Below are 19,371 nucleotides of genomic sequence, written 5' to 3'. Positions count from 1 at the left end.
GTAGAAGTGTTGCAGCCAGTGTTACAAGTGTTGAGGATGGTGGTAGGAGTGTTGCAGCCAGTGTTACAAGTGTTGAGGATGGTGGTAGAAGTGTTGCAGCCAGTGTTACAAGTGTTGAGGATGGTGGTAGAAGTGTTGCAGCCAGTGTTACAAGTGTTGAGGATGGTGGTAGAAGTGTTGCAGCCAGTGTTACAAGTGTTGAGGATGGTGGTAGAAGTGTTGCAGCCAGTGTTACAAGTGTTGAGGATGGTGGTAGAAGTGTTGCAGCCAGTGTTACAAGTGTTGAAGATGGTGGTAGGAGTGTTGCAGCCAGTGTTACAAGTGTTGAAGATGGTGGTAGGAGTGTTGCAGCCAGTGTTACAAGTGTTGAAGATGGTGGTAGGAGTGTTGCAGCCAGTGTTACAAGTGTTGAGGATGGTGGTAGAAGTGTTGCAGCCAGTGTTACAAGTGTTGAGGATGGTGGTAGAAGTGTTGCAGCCAGTGTTACAAGTGTTGAGGATGGTGGTAGAAGTGTTGCAGCCAGTGTTACAAGTGTTGAGGATGGTGGTAGAAGTGTTGCAGCCAGTGTTACAAGTGTTGAGGATGGTGGTAGAAGTGTTGCAGCCAGTGTTACAAGTGTTGAGGATGGTGGTAGAAGTGTTGCAGCCAGTGTTACAAGTGTTGAGGATGGTGGTAGAAGTGTTGCAGCCAGTGTTACAAGTGTTGAAGATGGTGGTAGGAGTGTTGCAGCCAGTGTTACAAGTGTTGAAGATGGTGGTAGGAGTGTTGCAGCCAGTGTTACAAGTGTTGAAGATGGTGGTAGAAGTGTTGCAGCCAGTGTTACAAGTGTTGAAGATGGTGGTAGGAGTGTTGCAGGTAGTGTTGAGCCTAGTGTTGCAGGTAGTGTTGAGCCTAGTGTTGCAGGTATGGACGGGTAGCGATGCGACATTGTTAGCGGGGGTGCGCGTGCGCGTGCGCCTCCTCCACAAGCCATCAATGTAGACGATCAAAATGGCTGCCAGTGAGACCAGCACAGACGAGTCTCTTTATCCCATTGCTGTTCTTATTGACGAATTAAGGAACGAAGATGTGCAGGTCAGTGATATAACATGTATATATGTCTACTATAATGTTATATACAAGAACATTGTTCATGTTATATGAGGAAGAACAACTTATTTATGTTCCTTCATCATATATGTCTACTATAATGTTATATACAAGAACATTGTTCATGTTATATGAGGAAGAACAACTTATTTATGTTCCTTCATCATATATGTCTACTATAATGTTATATACAAGAACATTGTTCATGTTATATGAGGAAGAACAACTTATGTATTACTAACTACCCTTGTAAAGTTCATACCTTTATATTGTTCCTTTATCATATATTACTATATATATATATATATATATATATATATATATATATATATATATATAATATATTATATATATTGTTCCTTTTATCATATATTACTATAGCTATATATTGTTCCTTTATCATATATTACTATAGCTATATAATGTTCCTTTATCATATATTACTACAGCTATATAATGTTCCTTTATCATATATTACTATAGCTATATAATGTTCCTTTATCATATATTACTATAGCTATATAATGTTCCTTTATCATATATTACTATAGCTATATAATGTTCCTTTATCATATATTACTATAGCTATATAATGTTCCTTTATCATATATTACTATAGCTATATATTGTTCCTTTATCATATATTACTATAGCTATATAATGTTCCTTTATCATATATTACTATAGCTATATAATGTTCCTTTATCATATATTACTATAGCTATATAATGTTCCTTTATCATATATTACTATAGCTATATAATGTTCCTTTATCATATATTACTATAGCTATATAATGTTCCTTTATCATATATTACTATAGCTATATAATGTTCCTTTATCATATATTACTATAGCTATATAATGTTCCTTTATCATATATTACTATATCTATATATTATTCCATTACTATATATTGTTCCCTTATTACTATATCTATATATATATATATATATATATATATTTACATAAAGATCACTACTAGTCTTGTACATATCTAATTTGTCTTGGATATCAAATAATGATTAAAGAGTATTTGTTGTGTGTACATGTACATATGTTGTGTGTGTATGTGTACAGAAGTATGTGTTGTGTGTACATGTACATATGTTGTGTGTGTATGTGTACAGAAGTGTGTTGTGTGTACATGTACATATGTTGTGTGTGTATGTGTACAGAAGTATGTGTTGTGTGTACATGTACATATGTTGTGTGTGTATGTGTACAGAAGTATGTGTTGTGTGTACATGTACATATGTTGTGTGTGTATGTGTACAGAAGTATGTGTTGTGTGTACATGTACATATGTTGTGTGTGTATGTGTACAGAAGTATGTGTTGTGTGTACATGTACATATGTTGTGTGTGTATGTGTACAGATGTATGTGTTGTGTGTACATGTACATATGTTGTGTGTGTATGTGTACAGAAGTATGTGTTGTGTGTACATGTACATATGTTGTGTGTGTATGTGTACAGAAGTGTGTTGTGTGTACATGTACATATGTTGTGTGTGTATGTGTACAGAAGTATGTGTTGTGTGTACATGTACATATGTTGTGTGTGTATGTGTACAGAAGTGTGTTGTGTGTACATGTACATATGTTGTGTGTGTATGTGTACAGAAGTATGTGTTGTGTGTACATGTACATATGTTGTGTGTGTATGTGTACAGAAGTATGTGTTGTGTGTACATGTGCATATGTTGTATGTGTTGTGTGTGTTTGTGTACAGATGTATGTGTTGTGTGTACATGTGCATATGTTGTATGTGTTGTGTGTGTATGTGTACAGAAGTATGTGTTGTGTGTATATGTGCATATGTTGTATGTGTTGTGTGTGTATGTGTACAGAAGTATGTGTTGTGTGTGTGTGTACATATGTTGTATGTGTTGTGTGTGTATGTGTACAGATGTATGTGTTGTGTGTACATGTGCATGTTGTATGTGTTGTGTGTGTATGTGTACAGATGTATGTGTTGTGTGTACATGTGCATATGTTGTATGTGCTGTGTGTGTATGTGTACAGAAGTATGTGTTGTGTGTACATGTGCATATGTTGTATGTGCTGTGTGTGTATGTGTACAGAAGTATGTGTTGTGTGAGTGTGTGTGTACATATGTTGTATGTGTTGTGTGTGTATGTGTACAGATGTATGTGTTGTGTGTACATGTGCATATGTTGTATGTGTTGTGTGTACATGTGCATATGTTGTATGTGTTGTGTGTGTATGTGTACAGATGTATGTGTTGTGTGTACATGTGCATATGTTGTATGTGTTGTGTGTGTATGTGTACAGATGTATGTGCTGTATGTGTACAGATGTATGTGTTGTGTGAGTGTGTGTGTACATATGTTGTATGTGTTGTGTGTGTATGTGTACAGAAGTATGTGTTGTGTGTACATGTGCATATGTTGTGTGTGTATGTGTACAGATGTATGTGTTGTGTGAGTGTGTGTGTACATATGTTGTATGTGTTGTGTGTGTATGTGTACAGATGTATGTGTTGTGTGTACATGTGCATATGTTGTATGTGCTGTGTGTGTATGTGTACAGATGTATGTGTTGTGTTAGTGTGTGTGTACATATGTTGTATGTGTTGTGTGTGTATGTGTACAGAAGTATGTGTTGTGTGTACATGTGCATATGTTGTATGTGCTGTGTGTGTATGTGTACAGATGTATGTGTTGTGTGAGTGTGTGTGTACAGATGCTGTATATTTATGAAGATTACGTGAGGTTTGGATTTTTTTTTTTTTTTTCAAGTGTTATACTTCCTTTTACTTCATTTATTCCATGGTATACAGCGGTTTCCTTATTTAATGTCTTTACAAGAATACAAGGCCCCAAATAATGCTCTGCAGGTAGTTTTATAATCCCTGTCAACTGTTTATAACACCTTTAACATAGGTAACCACTTCCCAGCAATGTGAAGTTGAAACTAACCTTTTATCATATTACCTCATTTTACATTCGGATATCTTATTTTTCTTGATATAATCAACTTGCACCACCATTTCCTTATCGAACATTGTTCTCAAAAAGTCATTATTTTTATTATTATCATAACCGCAGTCTCCCATGTTAGCGAGGTAGCACAAGGAAACAGACGAGGAATGGCCCAACCCACCCACATACACATGCATTTACATAAACGTCCACACACGCACATATACATACATATACATTTCACTGTATACATTCGTATATATACACAGACATATACATATATACACATGTACATATTCATACTTGCGGCCTTCATCCATTCCTGTTGCTACCATGCCACAAACGAAATAGCACCACCACCACCACCAGCGAGGTAGTAATCAAAATTGTGCTTCACAGCTGATAGTGTTGCAGAACAATTTTTTTTTTTTTTTTTTTTTTTTTTTTTTTTTTTTTTACATTGGAAGCTCCAGTCATGAACAAATGCCTAATGAAGACCGAGCCTTAAGTGATATATAGAGAAGTTAATGAAAGGGGAAAAGACGAGACAAGAAAGTATTTACAAATCTGAAGGAAGTAAAAAAACCTGTTTTTTTAAAATGTTCCTGGTCTTAGTTGTTAGGAGAGAGATAGGAAGGAAGACAGTTCCAAAACTTTGAGGTGTAGGGAACGAAACAACTGTCAAAACAGCCCACCCTTGAGTTGCCAACAACACAGTAATCTTGAGGCATGGTAACATGCAAAATAATGCATGGTCTAACTAGTGCTAGGAGTACATAAGCAGCCAGTTCTTAGGAATTAAAACCAAAGTAGTTCCTATAGAAAGGAAAATGAACCAACATTGTGCTGTAGGACAAATGGGTCTTGTTTTGAAGTTTGCATGGGGAAGTTTATAAGTCGGACCACTTTTGACTCAACTCTGTCAAGTTAAGACCACCCCACAGGTAAGAGAAGTACTGCATACAAGGACAGATCAATCCTTTGTATAAATGGAGTAACTGTTGGGAAGAAAAGAAATTTTTACGTTAAAACGGGACTCTCAATTTTTTAGAGGCAGAATTAGCTATTTCCATACTGTAGGATTTCCAAAATGGAGTGGATATTACAGTATTACCAGGTATGATCATCACGTCAAAAGATGGAATTACATGACTGTTAAAGGAGAGAGGAAACTTGAGAAATTTTTGATAGAGAGAGGATACTGGGTTATAGAAGCATTAAACATAGCCATATATTGTCTACCCCACTGAAATATGCTCTCCAAGTCTTAGTTTATTGAGGAAGTTGTGTCAAGATGAGATGCATATTGGGTGGTAGAAGAAGGAGCAGAACTGAAGAATGTGGAGGAATGCAGTGTTGAGTCTTTAGCATATGAGTGCATTTAGTTGTTTGTGTAACAAAAAATCATTGATTAAAAGAAAAAGTGTAGGAGACAGGACAGAACCTTGATGCTATTGATGGTGGAAGTGGGAGAGGCTGATCCATCAACAACCACTGAAACAGATCATCTAGAGAGGAAGCTAGATATAAGGAAGCAGAGTGAGAGAGGGAGGCCAGATGGCAGATGCCACACCACTCATAAGCTTTAGATGTGTCAAAGGTGCCTACATAGGATTCCCAAAACATCCATCAGGGATGACGATCAGACGTTAGTTTAGAGAAGAGCTACAACAGATGCAGAGCATGCATTTGGGCATTGCATTATATTGAAAGATATTGATTAATGCAGAAGCAGCGAGGGTAATGTGTATCAGAAAACATGGAGTTCATATATAACTAGGTAGTACATTTGGAAAACATCCTGAGAAGCTATGCAAACTTCACAAAGTAGTAAGAATATTACTGGGTTATAGAAATAATGTAAACCAAATCCAAATTTTTCTGCTCTTAGTGAGCATATGGCCAGTTGCTGTATCGTGGTTGACATCGAGCTATATTTTCACATTATTACATTGTGAATGAATGGTATATTTCAACTAGAATATTTAGCATTAGAATTAATCATAACTGCTATGGAGTTTAGTTGAGGTTTTTATTGGTTCTGTTGACTGCTTACCGTGTTTAAGTTAGATATGCTTCATTTGACCCCATGTTTTCCCTGATATACCACTTTTGTCTTATATGATTAAAATATAATGCTACTTTTATGTTGATGATAACTTTATGGTTTTCAATGTGTTCTAAAGATGTCAAAGGGGTTTGTAAGTTTGGCAGTTTATTTCCTATTGATATGATTAACTGCATCATTCATTACTAATGTACTCTTTTTCAGTTATTTTTGACCCAGACAGTGCCAAAGATAACAATGACTCGGGAACAATGGTTGCTTTACACATGCACTTTTCAGAGGCAGGGGCTTATTTCCAGGTACTGTGTTAAAATGATATTATAGTGTTGATTTGTTATATTACCCATTATCCCCACTGAAGATTGCCTCAGGGAATTCTAAGGTTAGGTTAGGTATTGCTATACATTTCTTTGGAGATTATTCGCCTACACATTTCCTCTGAAGTTCAAAACCCTCCTTATATTCAACTTAAGATTGTAAGTTAGAGAAAAGTTACAGCATTGATGTCAAGCTTGTTAGATTCCCAGTTTCATGCTTGCACTATATTGGTTATGAAGTTTTTAGCAAAGGTTTTAAAACACAAAGTCAGTTTTAATCATACTTCTTACAGCACTAGTCTGTTGAAATTGTTTTAATTTGATTTGGTTACCAGATAAAGATTTCTTTATATTGAGGTTATGTCATGTAACTTTTTCTCTTCCTTAGATTTTAAGAAATTTGTCTATTATTAAGCTGAAAGAACTTTAGTTTCATAATTTTTCTTTTTTTCTCAGTTGCGTCTCAATTCCATCAAGAAGCTTTCCACAATCGCTCTGGCTCTAGGGGTGGAGAGAACACGAAGTGAGCTTATCCCCTTTCTAACTGACACAATTTATGATGAAGATGAAGTTTTGCTGGCATTAGCAGAACAGCTTGGCACATTCACTCCGCTGGTTGGAGGGCCAGAGTTTGTGCACTGCCTTTTGGTGAGTAGCTCCTTAGCATTCAGAATGAATTTATTTCTTGTATGTCAGTGCGTGCATTTGTGATTGTGTATTTGTTCATACAGGGAGGAAGCTTTGCATGGGACCCTATCCCTAACGTACATTTTTTTTAACCTAGGTTTACACGAACTTATTGTTTTCCAGATTCACTGTTGATAAACTTTTAGTTTATCTACTGCACTTTTACTTTATAAGTGTTTCTTCCTCTTTTCTACCTTGTCATGGTCAGTTATTTGTTACATTTCATGTGCCATTAGAACCTTTTCATCTCAGAAAACTTTGACAGCATCCTCATACTTAAAGCAGTAATGAGTCTCCCCCTTGTCCTTCTTTCTATATCAAATATAAACATGTCCAAGACTGCAGTTTGGAAAAGTTTTTGAAAGGAAACAGTTGAGTATAAATGTGAATAAGAGCAAGGTTGTTAGGTTCAGTAGGTGTGAGGGACAAGGTAGTTGGGATGTAAGTTTGAATGGAGAAAAATTGGAGGAAGTGAAGTGTTTTAGATATCTGGGAGTGGACTTAGCAGCAAATGGAACCATGGAAGTGGAAATGAGTCTCATGGTGTGGGAGGGGCAAAGGTTCTGAGAGCAATGACGAATGTGAGGAAGGAGAGAAAGTTGTCTCGAAGAGCAAAAAATGGGTATGTTTGAAGAAATAGTAGTTCCAACAATAGTATATGGCTGCAAGGCATGGACTATAGATAGGGTTGTATAAACGAGGGTGGATGTGTTGGAAATTAAATGTTTGAGGACAATGTGTGGTGTGATGTGGTTTGATCGAGTAAGTAATGTAAGTGTAAGAGAAATGTTTGAAAATAAAAAGAATATGGTTGAGAGAGCACAAGAGGGTATGTTGAAATTGTATGGACATATGGAGAGAATGAGTGAGGAAAGAGTGACAAAGAGGATATATGAGTCAGAGGTGGGGGGAGCAAGAAGTGGTAGACCACTTTTTTTATTTTATTATACTTAATCGCTGTCTCCCGCGTTAGTGAGTTAGCACAAGGAAACAGACAAATTAATGGCCCAACCCACTCACATTTTTTTTTTTTTTTTTATACTTTGTCGCTGTCTCCCGCGTCTGCGAGGTAGCGCAAGGAAACAGACGAAAGAAATGGCCCAACCCCCCCCCCCCCCCCCCCCATACACATGTACATACACATGTCCACACACGTGTATACATACCTACACAGCTTTCCATGGTCCACCCCAGACGCCTCACATGCCTTGATTCACTCCACTGACAGCACGTCAACCCCTGTATACCACATCGCTCCAATTCACTCTATTCCTTGCCCTCCTTACACCCTCCTGCATGTTCAGGCCCCGATCACACAAAATCTTTTTCACTCCATCTTTCCACCTCCAATTTGGTCTCCCTCTTCTCCTCGTTCCCTCCACCTCCGACACATATATCCTCTTGGTCAATCTTTCCTCACTCATTCTCTCCATGTGCCCAAACCATTTCAAAACACCCTCTTCTGCTCTCTCAACCACGCTCTTTTTATTTCCACACATCTCTCTTACCCTTACGTTACTTACTCGATCAAACCACCTCACACCACACATTGTCCTCAAACATCTCATTTCCAGCACATCCATCCTCCTGCGCACAACTCTATCCATAGCCCACGCCTCGCAACCATACAACATTGTTGGAACCACTATTCCTTCAAACATACCCATTTTTGCTTTCCGAGATAATGTTCTCGACTTCCACACATTTTTCAAGGCTCCCAAAATTTTCGCCCCCTCCCCCACCCTATGATCCACTTCCGCTTCCATGGTTCCATCCGCTGACAGATCCACTCCCAGATATCTAAAACACTTCACTTCCTCCAGTTTTTCTCCATTCAAACTTACCTCCCAATTGACTTGACCCTCAACCCTACTGTACCTAATAACCTTGCTCTTATTCACATTTACTCTTAACTTTCTTCTTCCACACACTTTACCAAACTCAGTCACCAGCTTCTGCAGTTTCTCACATGAATCAGCCACCAGCGCTGTATCATCAGCGAACAACAACTGACTCACTTCCCAGGCTCTCTCATCCCCAACAGACTTCATACTTGCCCCTCTTTCCAGGACTCTTGCATTCACCTCCCTAACAACCCCATCCATAAACAAATTAAACAACCATGGAGACATCACACACCCCTGCCGCAAACCTACATTCACTGAGAACCAATCACTTTCCTCTCTTCCTACACGTACACATGCCTTACATCCTCGATAAAAACTTTTCACTGCTTCTAACAACTTGCCTCCCACACCATATATTCTTAATACCTTCCACAGAGCATCTCTATCAACTCTATCATATGCCTTCTCCAGATCCATAAATGCTACATACAAATCCATTTGCTTTTCTAAGTATTTCTCACATACATTCTTCAAAGCAAACACCTGATCCACACATCCTCTACCACTTCTGAAACCGCACTGCTCTTCCCCAATCTGATGCTCTGTACATGCCTTCACCCTCTCAATCAATACCCTCCCATATAATTTACCAGGAATACTCAACAAACTTATACCTCTGTAATTTGAGCACTCACTCTTATCCCCTTTGCCTTTGTACAATGGCACTATGCACGCATTCCGCCAATCCTCAGGCACCTCACCATGAGTCATACATACATTAAATAACCTTACCAACCAGTCAACAATACAGTCACCCCCTTTTTTAATAAATTCCACTGCAATACCATCCAAACCTGCTGCCTTGCCGGCTTTCATCTTCCGCAAAGCTTTTACTACCTCTTCTCTGTTTACCAAATCATTTTCCCTAACCCTCTCACTTTGCACACCACCTCGACCAAAACACCCTATATCTGCCACTCTGTCATCAGACACATTCAACAAACCTTCAAAATACTCATTCCATCTCCTTCTCACATCACCACTACTTGTTATCACCTCCCCATTTACGCCCTTCACTGAAGTTCCCATTTGCTCCCTTGTCTTACGCACCCTATTTACCTCCTTCCAGAACATCTTTTTATTCTCCCTAAAATTTACTGATAGTCTCTCACCCCAACTCTCATTTGCCCTTTTTTTCACCTCTTGCACCTTTCTCTTGACCTCCTGTCTCTTTCTTTTATACTTCTCCCACTCAATTGCATTTTTTCCCTGCAAAAATCGTCCAAATGCCTCTCTCTTCTCTTTCACTAATACTCTTACTTCTTCATCCCACCACTCACTACCCTTTCTAAACAGCCCACCTCCCACTCTTCTCATGCCACAAGCATCTTTTGCGCAATCCATCACTGATTCCCTAAATACATCCCATTCCTCCCCCACTCCCCTTACTTCCATTGTTCTCACCTTTTTCCATTCTGTACACAGTCTCTCCTGGTACTTCCCCACACAGGTCTCCTTCCCAAGCTCACTTATTCTCACCACCTTCTTCACCCCAACATTCACTCCTCTTTTCTGAAAACCCATACTAATCTTCACCTTAGCCTCCACAAGATAATGATCAGACAACCCTCCAGTTGCACCTCTCAGCACATTAACATCCAAAAGTCTCTCTTTCGCACGCCTGTCAATTAACACGTAATCCAATAACGCTCTCTGGCCATCTCTCCTACTTACATAAGTATACTTATGTATATCTCGCTTTTTAAACCAGGTATTCCCAATCATCAGTCCTTTTTCAGCACATAAATCTACAAGCTCTTCACCATTTCCATTTACAACACTGAACACCCCATGCATACCAATTATTCCCTCAACTGCCACATTACTCACCTTTGCATTCAAATCACCCATCACTATAACCCGGTCTCGTGCATCAAAACCGCTAACACACTCATTCAGCTGCTCCCAAAACACTTGCCTCTCATGATCTTTCTTCTCATGCCCAGGTGCATATGCACCAATAATCACCCACCTCTCTCCGTCAACTTTCAATTTTACCCATATTAATCGAGAATTTACTTTCTTACATTCTATCACATACTCCCACAACTCCTGTTTAAGGAGTATTGCTACTCCTTCCCTTGCTCTTGTCCTCTCACTAACCCCTGACTTCACTCCCCAGACATTTCCAAACCACTCTTCCCCTTTACCCTTGAGCTTCGTTTCACTCAGAGCCAAAACATCCAGGTTCCTTTCCTCAAACATACTACCTATCTCTCCTTTTTTCACATCTTGGTTACATCCACACACATTTAGGCACCCCACTCTGAGCCTTCGAGGAGGATGATCACTCCCCGCGTGACTCCTTCTACTGTTTCCCATTTTAGAAAGTTAATACAAGGAGGGGAGGATTTCCGGCCCCCCGCTCCCGTCCCCTCTAGTCGCTTTCTACGACACGCGAGGAATACGTGGGAAGTATTCTTTCACCCCTATCCCCACTCACATACACATGTATATACTTAAGTGCCCACACACACACACACACACACACACACACACTTGTACATACCTTTTCATACATTTCATACATTCCATCCATACATTTCAACGTATACATACATATACATATATACACATGTATATATTCATACTTGCTGCCTTCATCCATTTTCGTCGCCACCCCACCACACATGAAATGATGCCCTTCCCCCCGCGTGCACGTGAGGTAGCGCCAGGAAACAACAAAGGCCACATTCGTTCTCACTCAGTCTCTAGTTGTCATGTGTAATGCACCGAAACCACAGCTCCCTCTCCACATCCAGGCCCCACGAAACTTTCCATGGTTTACCCCAGACGCTTCACATGTCCTGGTTCAATCCATTGACAACACGTCGACCCCAGTATACCACATCGTTCCAATTCACTCTATTCCTTGCACGCCTTTCACCCATCCTTCCACCTCCAATTTGGTCACCCACTTCTCCTTCTCCTTCCCTCCACCTCTTACACATATATCCTCTTTGCCAATATTTCCTCACTCATTCTCTCCATGTGACCAAACCATTTCAAAACACCCTCCTATGCTCTCTCAACACTCTTTTTATTACCACATATCCCTCTTACCATTTCATTACTTAATCAGAACACCTTACACCACATATTGTCCTCAAACATTTCTTATCCAACACATCCACCCTCCTACAACCCTGTATGTAGCCCATGCCTTTCAACCATATAACATTGTTGGAACTACTACTTCAAGCATATCCATTTTTGCTCCGAGATATCATTTTCACCTTCCACACATTCATCAGTTTTCCCAGAACCTTCACCCCCTCCCCCACCCTGTGAGTCACTTCCACTTCCATGGTTCCCTCCACTGCTAAGTCCACTCTTGTATATCTAAAACACTTCACTTCCTCCAGTTTTTCTCCATTCAAACTTATCTCCCAATTAACTTGTCCCTCCCCCCTATTGAACCTAATAACCTTGCTCTTGTTCACATTTACTGTCAACTTTCTTTTTTCACACACTTTACAAACTCAGTCACCAACTTCTGCAGTTTCTCACCCAAATCAGCCAACAGCATTGTATCATCAGCGAACAACAACTGACTCACTTCCCAAGCTCTCTCATCCACAACAGTGCATAATTGCCCCTCTCTCCAAGACTCTCGCGTTCACTTCCCTAATCACCCCATCTATAAACAAATTAAACAACCATGGAGATATCACGCATCCCTGCCACAAACCGACATTCACTGGGACCAGTTACTTTCCTCTCTTCCTACTCATACATCCTTGGTAAAAACTCCTCACTGTTTTCTAGCAACTTACCTCCCTCGCCATTTACTCTTAAAACCTTCCAGAAAGCATCTATATCAACCCCATCATATGCCTTCTCCAGAACCATAAATGCTACATACAAATCCATCTGTTTTTCAAAGTATTTCTCACATACATTCTTCAAAGCAAATGCCTGATCCACACATTCTCTACCTTTACTGAATCCACACTGCTCTTCCCCAATCTGATACTCTGTACATGCCTTTACCCTCTCAATCAATACCCTCCCGTATAATTTCCCAGGAATGCTCAACAAACTTATGCCTCTGTAATTTTAACACTCACCTTTATCCCCTTTGCCTTTGTACAGTGGCACTATGCATGCATTCTGCCAATCCTCAGGCATTTCACCTTGATCCATATTTATTTATTTTTATTTTTATTTATTTTGCTTTGTCGCTGTCTCCCGTGTTTGCAAGGTAGCGCAAGGAAACAGACGAAAGAAATGGCCCAACCCACCCCCACACACATGTATATACATACACGTCCACACATGCAAATATACATACCTATACATCTCAATGTACACATATATATACACACACAGACACATACACATATACCCATGCACACAATTCACACTGCCTTTATTCATTCCCATCGCCACCTCGCCGCACATGGAATACCATCCCCCTCCCCCCTCATGTGTGTGGGGTAGCGCTAGGAAAAGACAACAAAGGCCCCATTCGTTCACACTCAGTCTCTAGCTGTCATGCAATAATGCCCGAAACCACAGCTCCCTTTCCACATTCAGGCCCCACACAACTTTCCATGGTTTACCCCAGACGCTTCACATGCCCTGTTTCAATCCACTGACAGCACGTCAACCCCGGTATACCACATCGATCCAATTCACTCTATTCCTTGCCCGCCTTTCACCCTCCTGCATGTTCAGGCCCCGATCACTCAAAATCTTTTTCACTCCATCTTTCCACCTCCAATTTGGTCTCCCACTTCTCCTCATCCCCTCCACCTCCGACACATATATCCTCTTGGTCAATCTTTCCTCACTCATTCTCTCCATGTGCCCAAACCATTTCAAAGCACCCTCTTCTGCTCTCTCAACCACGCTCTTTTTATTTCCACACATCTCTATTACCCATACATTACTTACTCGATCAAACCACCTCACACCACACATTGTCCTCAAACATCTCATTTCCAGCACATCCACCCTCCTGCGCACAACTCTATCCATAGCCCACGCCTCGCATCCATACAACATTGTTGGAACCACTATTTCTTGAAACATACCCATTTTTGCTTTCCGAGATAATGTTCTTGACTTCCACACATTCTTCAAGGCTCCCAGGATTTTTGCCCCCTCCCCCACCCTATGATTCACTTCCGCTTCCATGGTTCCATTCGCTGCCAGACCCACTCCCAGATATCTAAAACACTTTTCTTCCTCCAGTTTTTCTCCATTCAAACTTACCTCCCAATTGACTTGACCCTCAACCCTACTGTACCTAATAACCTTGCTCTTATTCACATTTACTCTTAATTTTCTTCTTTCACACACTTTACCAAACTCAGTCACCAGTTTCTCACATGAATCAGCCACCAGCGCTGTATCATCAGCGAACAACAACTGGTTCACTTCCCAAGCTCTCTCATCCACAGCAGACTTCATACTTGCCCCTCTTTCCAAAACTCTTGCATTCACCTCCCTAACAACCCCATCCATAAACAAATTAAACAACCATGGAGACATCACACACCCCTGCTGCAAACCTACATTCACTGAGAACCAATCACTTTCCTCTCTTCCTACACATACACATGCCTTACATCCTCGATAAAAGATCCATATGTACACTGAATATCCTTACCAACCAATCAACAACACAGTCACCTCCTTTTTTAATAAATTCCACTGCAGTACCATCCAAACCCTCCTCCTTGCCAGCTTTCATCTTCTGCAAAGCTTTCACTACCTCTTCTCTGTTTACCAAACCATTCTCCCTGACCCTCTCACTTTGCATACCTCCCTGACCAAAACACCGTATATCTGCCACTCTTATCATCAAGCACGTTCAGCAAACCATGAAAATACTCACTCCATCTCCTTTTCACTTCATCACTGCTTGTTATTGCCTCTCCATTTGCCCCCTTCATTGATGTTTCCATTTGTTCTCGTCTTATGCACATTATTTACCTCCTCCCAAAACATATTTTTTATTTACTTATTTATTATACTTTTTTGCTGTCTCCTGCATTAGCCAGGTAACGCATGGAAACAGACGAAAGAATGGCCCAACCCACCCACATGCACATTTATATACATGGACGCCCACACAAGCACATATACATATGTCTGTAAACATCTTTTTATTCTGCCTAAAATTTAATGATAATCTCTCACCCCAACTCTTATTTGCCCTCTTTTTCACCTCTTGCACCTTTCTCTTGACCTCCTGAAAGGTGCAAGAGATGAAAAAGAGGGCAAATGAGAGTTGGGATGAGAGAGTATCATTATAGTATAGGGAGAATAAAAGATGTTTTGGAAGGAGGTAAATAAAGTTCATAAGACAAGGGAACAAATGGGAACTTCAGTGAAGGGGGCTAATGGGAAGGTGATAACAAGTAGTAGTGATATGAGAAGGAGATGGAGTGAGTATTTTGAAGGTTTGTTGAATGTGTTTGATGATAGAGTGGCAGATATATGGTGTTTTGGTCGAGGTGGTGTGCAAAGTGAGGTTAGGGAAAATTATTTGGTACACAGAGAAGAGGTATTAAAAGCTTTGCAGAAGATGAAAGCCGGTAAGGCAGCAGGTTTGCATGGTATTGCAGTGGAATTTATTAAAAAAGGGGGTGACTGTATTGTTGACTGGTTGGTAAGGTTATTTAATGTATGTATGACTCATGATGAGGTGCCTGAGGATTGGCGGAATGCTTGCATAGTGCCATTGTACAAAGGCAAGGGATAAAGGTGAGTGCTCAAATTACAGAGGTATAAGTTTGTTGAGTATTCCTGGTAAATTATATGGGAGGGTATTGATTGAGAGGGTGAAGGCATATACAGAGCATGAGATTGGGGAAGAGCAGTGTGGTTTCAGAAGTGGTAGAGGATGTGTGGATCAGGTGTTTGCTTTGAAGAATGTATGCGAGAAATACTTAGAAAAGCAAATGGATTTGTATGTAGCATGTATGGATCTGGAGAAGGCATATGATAGAGTTGATAGAGATGCTCTGTGGAAGGTATTAAGAATATATGGTGTGGGAGGCAAGTTGTTAGAAGCGGTGAAAAGTTTTTATCGAGGATGTAAGGCATGTGTACGTGTAGGAAGAGAGGAAAGTGATTGGTTCTCAGTGAATGTAGGTTTGTGGTAGGGGTGTGTGATGTCTCCATGGTTGTTTAATTTGTTTATGGATGGGGTTGTTAGGGAAGTGAATGCAGAGTTTTGGAAAGAAGGGCAAGTATGCAGTCTGTTGTGGATGAGAGAGCTTGGGAAGTGAGTCAGTTGTTGTTCGCTGATGATACAGCGCTGGTGGCTGATTTGTGTGAGAAACTGCAGAAGCTGGTGACTGAGTTTGGTAAAGTATGTGAAAGAAGAAAGTTGAGAGTAAATGTGAATAAGAGCAAGGTTATTAGGTACAGTAGGGTTGAGGGTCAAGTCAGTTGGGAGGTAAGTTTGAATGGAGAAAAACTGGAGGAAGTGAAGTGTTTTAGATATCTGGGAGTGGATTTGGCAGCGGATGGAATCATGGAAGTGGAAGTGAATCATAGGGTGGGGGAGGGGGCGAAAATTCTGGGACCCTTGAAGAGTGTGTGGAAGTCGAGAACATTATCTCTTAAAGCAAAAATGGGTATGTTTGAAGGAATAGTGGTTCCAACAATGTTGTATGGATGCGAGGCGTGGGCTATGGATAGAGTTGTGCGCAGGAAGGTGGATGTGCTGGAAATGAGATGTTTGAGGACAATGTGTGGTGTGAGGTGGTTTGATTGAGTAAGTAATGTAAGGGTAAGAGAGATGTGTGGTAATAAAAAGAGTGTGGTTGAGAGAGCAGAGGAGGGTGTTTTGAAATGGTTTGGTCACATGGAGAGAATGAGTAAGGAAAGATTGACCAAGAGGATATGTGTCAGAGGTGGAGGAGGGAACGAGGAGAAGTGGGAGACCAAATTGGAGGTGGAAAGATGGAGTGAAAAAGATTTTGAGTGATCGGGGCCTGAACATGCAGGAGGGTGAAAGGCATGCAAGGAGTAGAGTGAATTGGAACGATGTGGTATACTGGGGTCGACGTGCTGTCAGTGGATTGAACCAGGGTATGTGAAGCGTCTTGGGTAAACCATGGAAAGTTGTGTGGGGCCTGGATGTGGAAAGGGACCTGTGGTTTCGGTGTGTGAACGAATGGGGCCTTTGTTGTCTTTTCCTAGCGCTACCTCGCACACATGAGGGGGAAGGGGGTTGTTATTCCATGTGTGGCAGGGTGGCGATGGGAATGAATGAAGGCAGACAGTATGAATTATGTACATGAGTATATATGTATATGTCTGTGTGTGTATATATATGTATACACTGAGATGTATAGGTATGAATATTTGCATGTGTGGATGTGTATGTATATACATGTGTATGTGGGTGGTTTGGGCCATTCTTTCGTCTGTTTCCTTGCACTACCTTGCTAACATGGGAGACAGCGACAAAGCAAAATAAAATGAATTGATAAAAAGTATATGTATATGTCTGTGTGTGTATATATATGTATACACTGAGATGTATAGGTATGAATATTTGCATGTGTGGATGTGTATGTATATACATGTGTATGTGGGTGGTTTGGGCCATTCTTTCGTCTGTTTCCTTGCACTACCTTGCTAACATGGGAGACAGCGACAAAGCAAAATAAAATGAATTGATAAAAAGTAAAGTAATGGTATTTGAAAGGAAACAGAGTGAAAGTATAAATTTTGTAGAACCCTTTAGAGTGAGAGAAGAAAGTGTACTAGATTGTTGTAGATATAGGAGAGAAAGACTGTAAGAGGTGACAGTTGAAATATTTGTGTCTATCTTGGGTAAGTTTTGGTAATGGGCAGGAGAGATAAGGGAGAGAGCAGTACAGGGTAGAAGAGTCATTGGGTCCCTAATATTATAATGAAGGGTAGAGGTGTAAGTATGGAAGTGAAGAAAGGATTAAGGGACAGCATTATGATCCCAGTCCAAAACATTGACATGGAATGAGTTACAAAGATCAAGAATCCAGGCTGTGAAAATGAGCTATATGAGAGGAGCATCTATTAGGAGTTGATGGAATGAAGAAAGACATGAGGGGATGGTTTAGAGATTTGGTGTGGCAGGGAACGCAAAGGGAACATGAATATTTTGAGGTGGTTCGGGCATCTAGAAAGAATGCAAGACAGAAAGTTTACAAGGAGAGTGTATGACAATGATTACAGTGGTTGATGTATTTGGGAGATAAACTCTTACATAGGGAAATAGAGTGAAAGAGCACTGGAGGGAGAGAAATGGTGGAATAATGTGTGGGAGGTGTGTGCAATGAAGTTATGTGAGGACAGGGATAAGTGGAGGCTTTTCCTTGGCCTCTCCGTTGATGGGTGTTCCCAGAGGGAACGGGCATCAGAGATAAAGATGAACAGGATCTAAGCTTCAGGGTTCTGCATGTTAAGACTTGGGAGTTGACTTCGTCTCCAACCTGACTACAGCGTCCCTTAATAGGAGAATGGTGAAAGACAAACTTTCTGCCAACAAACATCAGAATAGTTTTCAAGTAATTGGATAATGAAATGGTTAAGGAGTTGTTCATATCCTATATAAGGCCAAAAGAAGAATACATTTTTCACTTCATCCAGAATTCATGAATACTTTCCCTTGTCTTTTCTTTTTCCATTTCATAATTCTCTCTACATTTCCATTAAGGCCCAACCTTTATGTGGACTTTTCTCCATAACTGGAGCCTTCTTCATATAAATGAAAATTTGGTCACCGCACTCAAAGGAGCATGAAGCTGATAGAGAAGGTGTTCCAAAGAATTAAGATGTTCCAAGAATTAAGACAGCAGAGCTACAAGGAAAGGCTAAAGGTTTTGAGTATACTCAGGTTTGAAGAAAGAAGAGTGAGGGATGGCCTTATCATATCTTTTAAGTTTTTAAGGTATTGATGACATGGACATTGAGTAGTTCTTTGAGAGTTGCAGGGATAGATCAGCCAGAGTATACATAACAATGAAATTGAGTAAGAAATGTTTAAAAAAAAAGATGTAAAGAGGTACTTTTATAGAATAGTAGTGGGAGATAAATGAATAGAATGACTGAGGACATATTTGATAGAGACACTGTATGTTGATATAAGAAGACGTGCGATAGTGCACAAGGTTAGGCCCCACAAGTAGTAGAGAGAGTGCACAAGGTTAGGCCCCACAGGTGTAAAACTCCTTTCCTGTGCAGTACAAATAGGTTACACTCATTCATCACCCCTTTTTATGACTTGTGGTCCTATCCAATGGATACAGCCATCTTCCTTAGTAATGCGGGAGCCCCTAATAAAGGACTCTTGGGGGGCAGGAATGTAAGGTATCCTAGAGGATAGGGGAGAAGTACTGCCCATGTATCT

At 40.3% G+C, this 19,371-nt stretch overlaps 1 protein-coding gene across 2 annotated transcripts in view; it reads left to right on the top strand.

Annotated features, from left to right (window-relative positions):
* Nucleotides 1–914: 914 nt before the first annotated feature.
* The window catches only part of Pp2A-29B (Protein phosphatase PP2A regulatory subunit A), a 134,478-nt gene continuing 116,021 nt past the window's right edge, over nt 915–19,371 (top strand). For both annotated transcript variants that reach the window (XR_011716705.1, XM_071693299.1), the window contains exons 1-2: nt 915–1,074; nt 6,877–7,068. Coding sequence is in view for 1 of the 2 variants with exons in the window: in XM_071693299.1 (XP_071549400.1) it covers nt 991–1,074; nt 6,877–7,068 (276 nt within the window). In the remaining variant the exon portion in view is untranslated. The remainder of the gene's footprint in view (nt 1,075–6,876; nt 7,069–19,371) is intronic.

The sequence above is a fragment of the Panulirus ornatus genome, chromosome 55 (assembly GCF_036320965.1).
Source record: "Panulirus ornatus isolate Po-2019 chromosome 55, ASM3632096v1, whole genome shotgun sequence".
NCBI classification, from domain to species: domain Eukaryota; kingdom Metazoa; phylum Arthropoda; class Malacostraca; order Decapoda; family Palinuridae; genus Panulirus; species Panulirus ornatus.
Note: the sequence above shows the minus strand (reverse complement) of the source record. Positions and strands in the feature narration are given on the sequence as shown.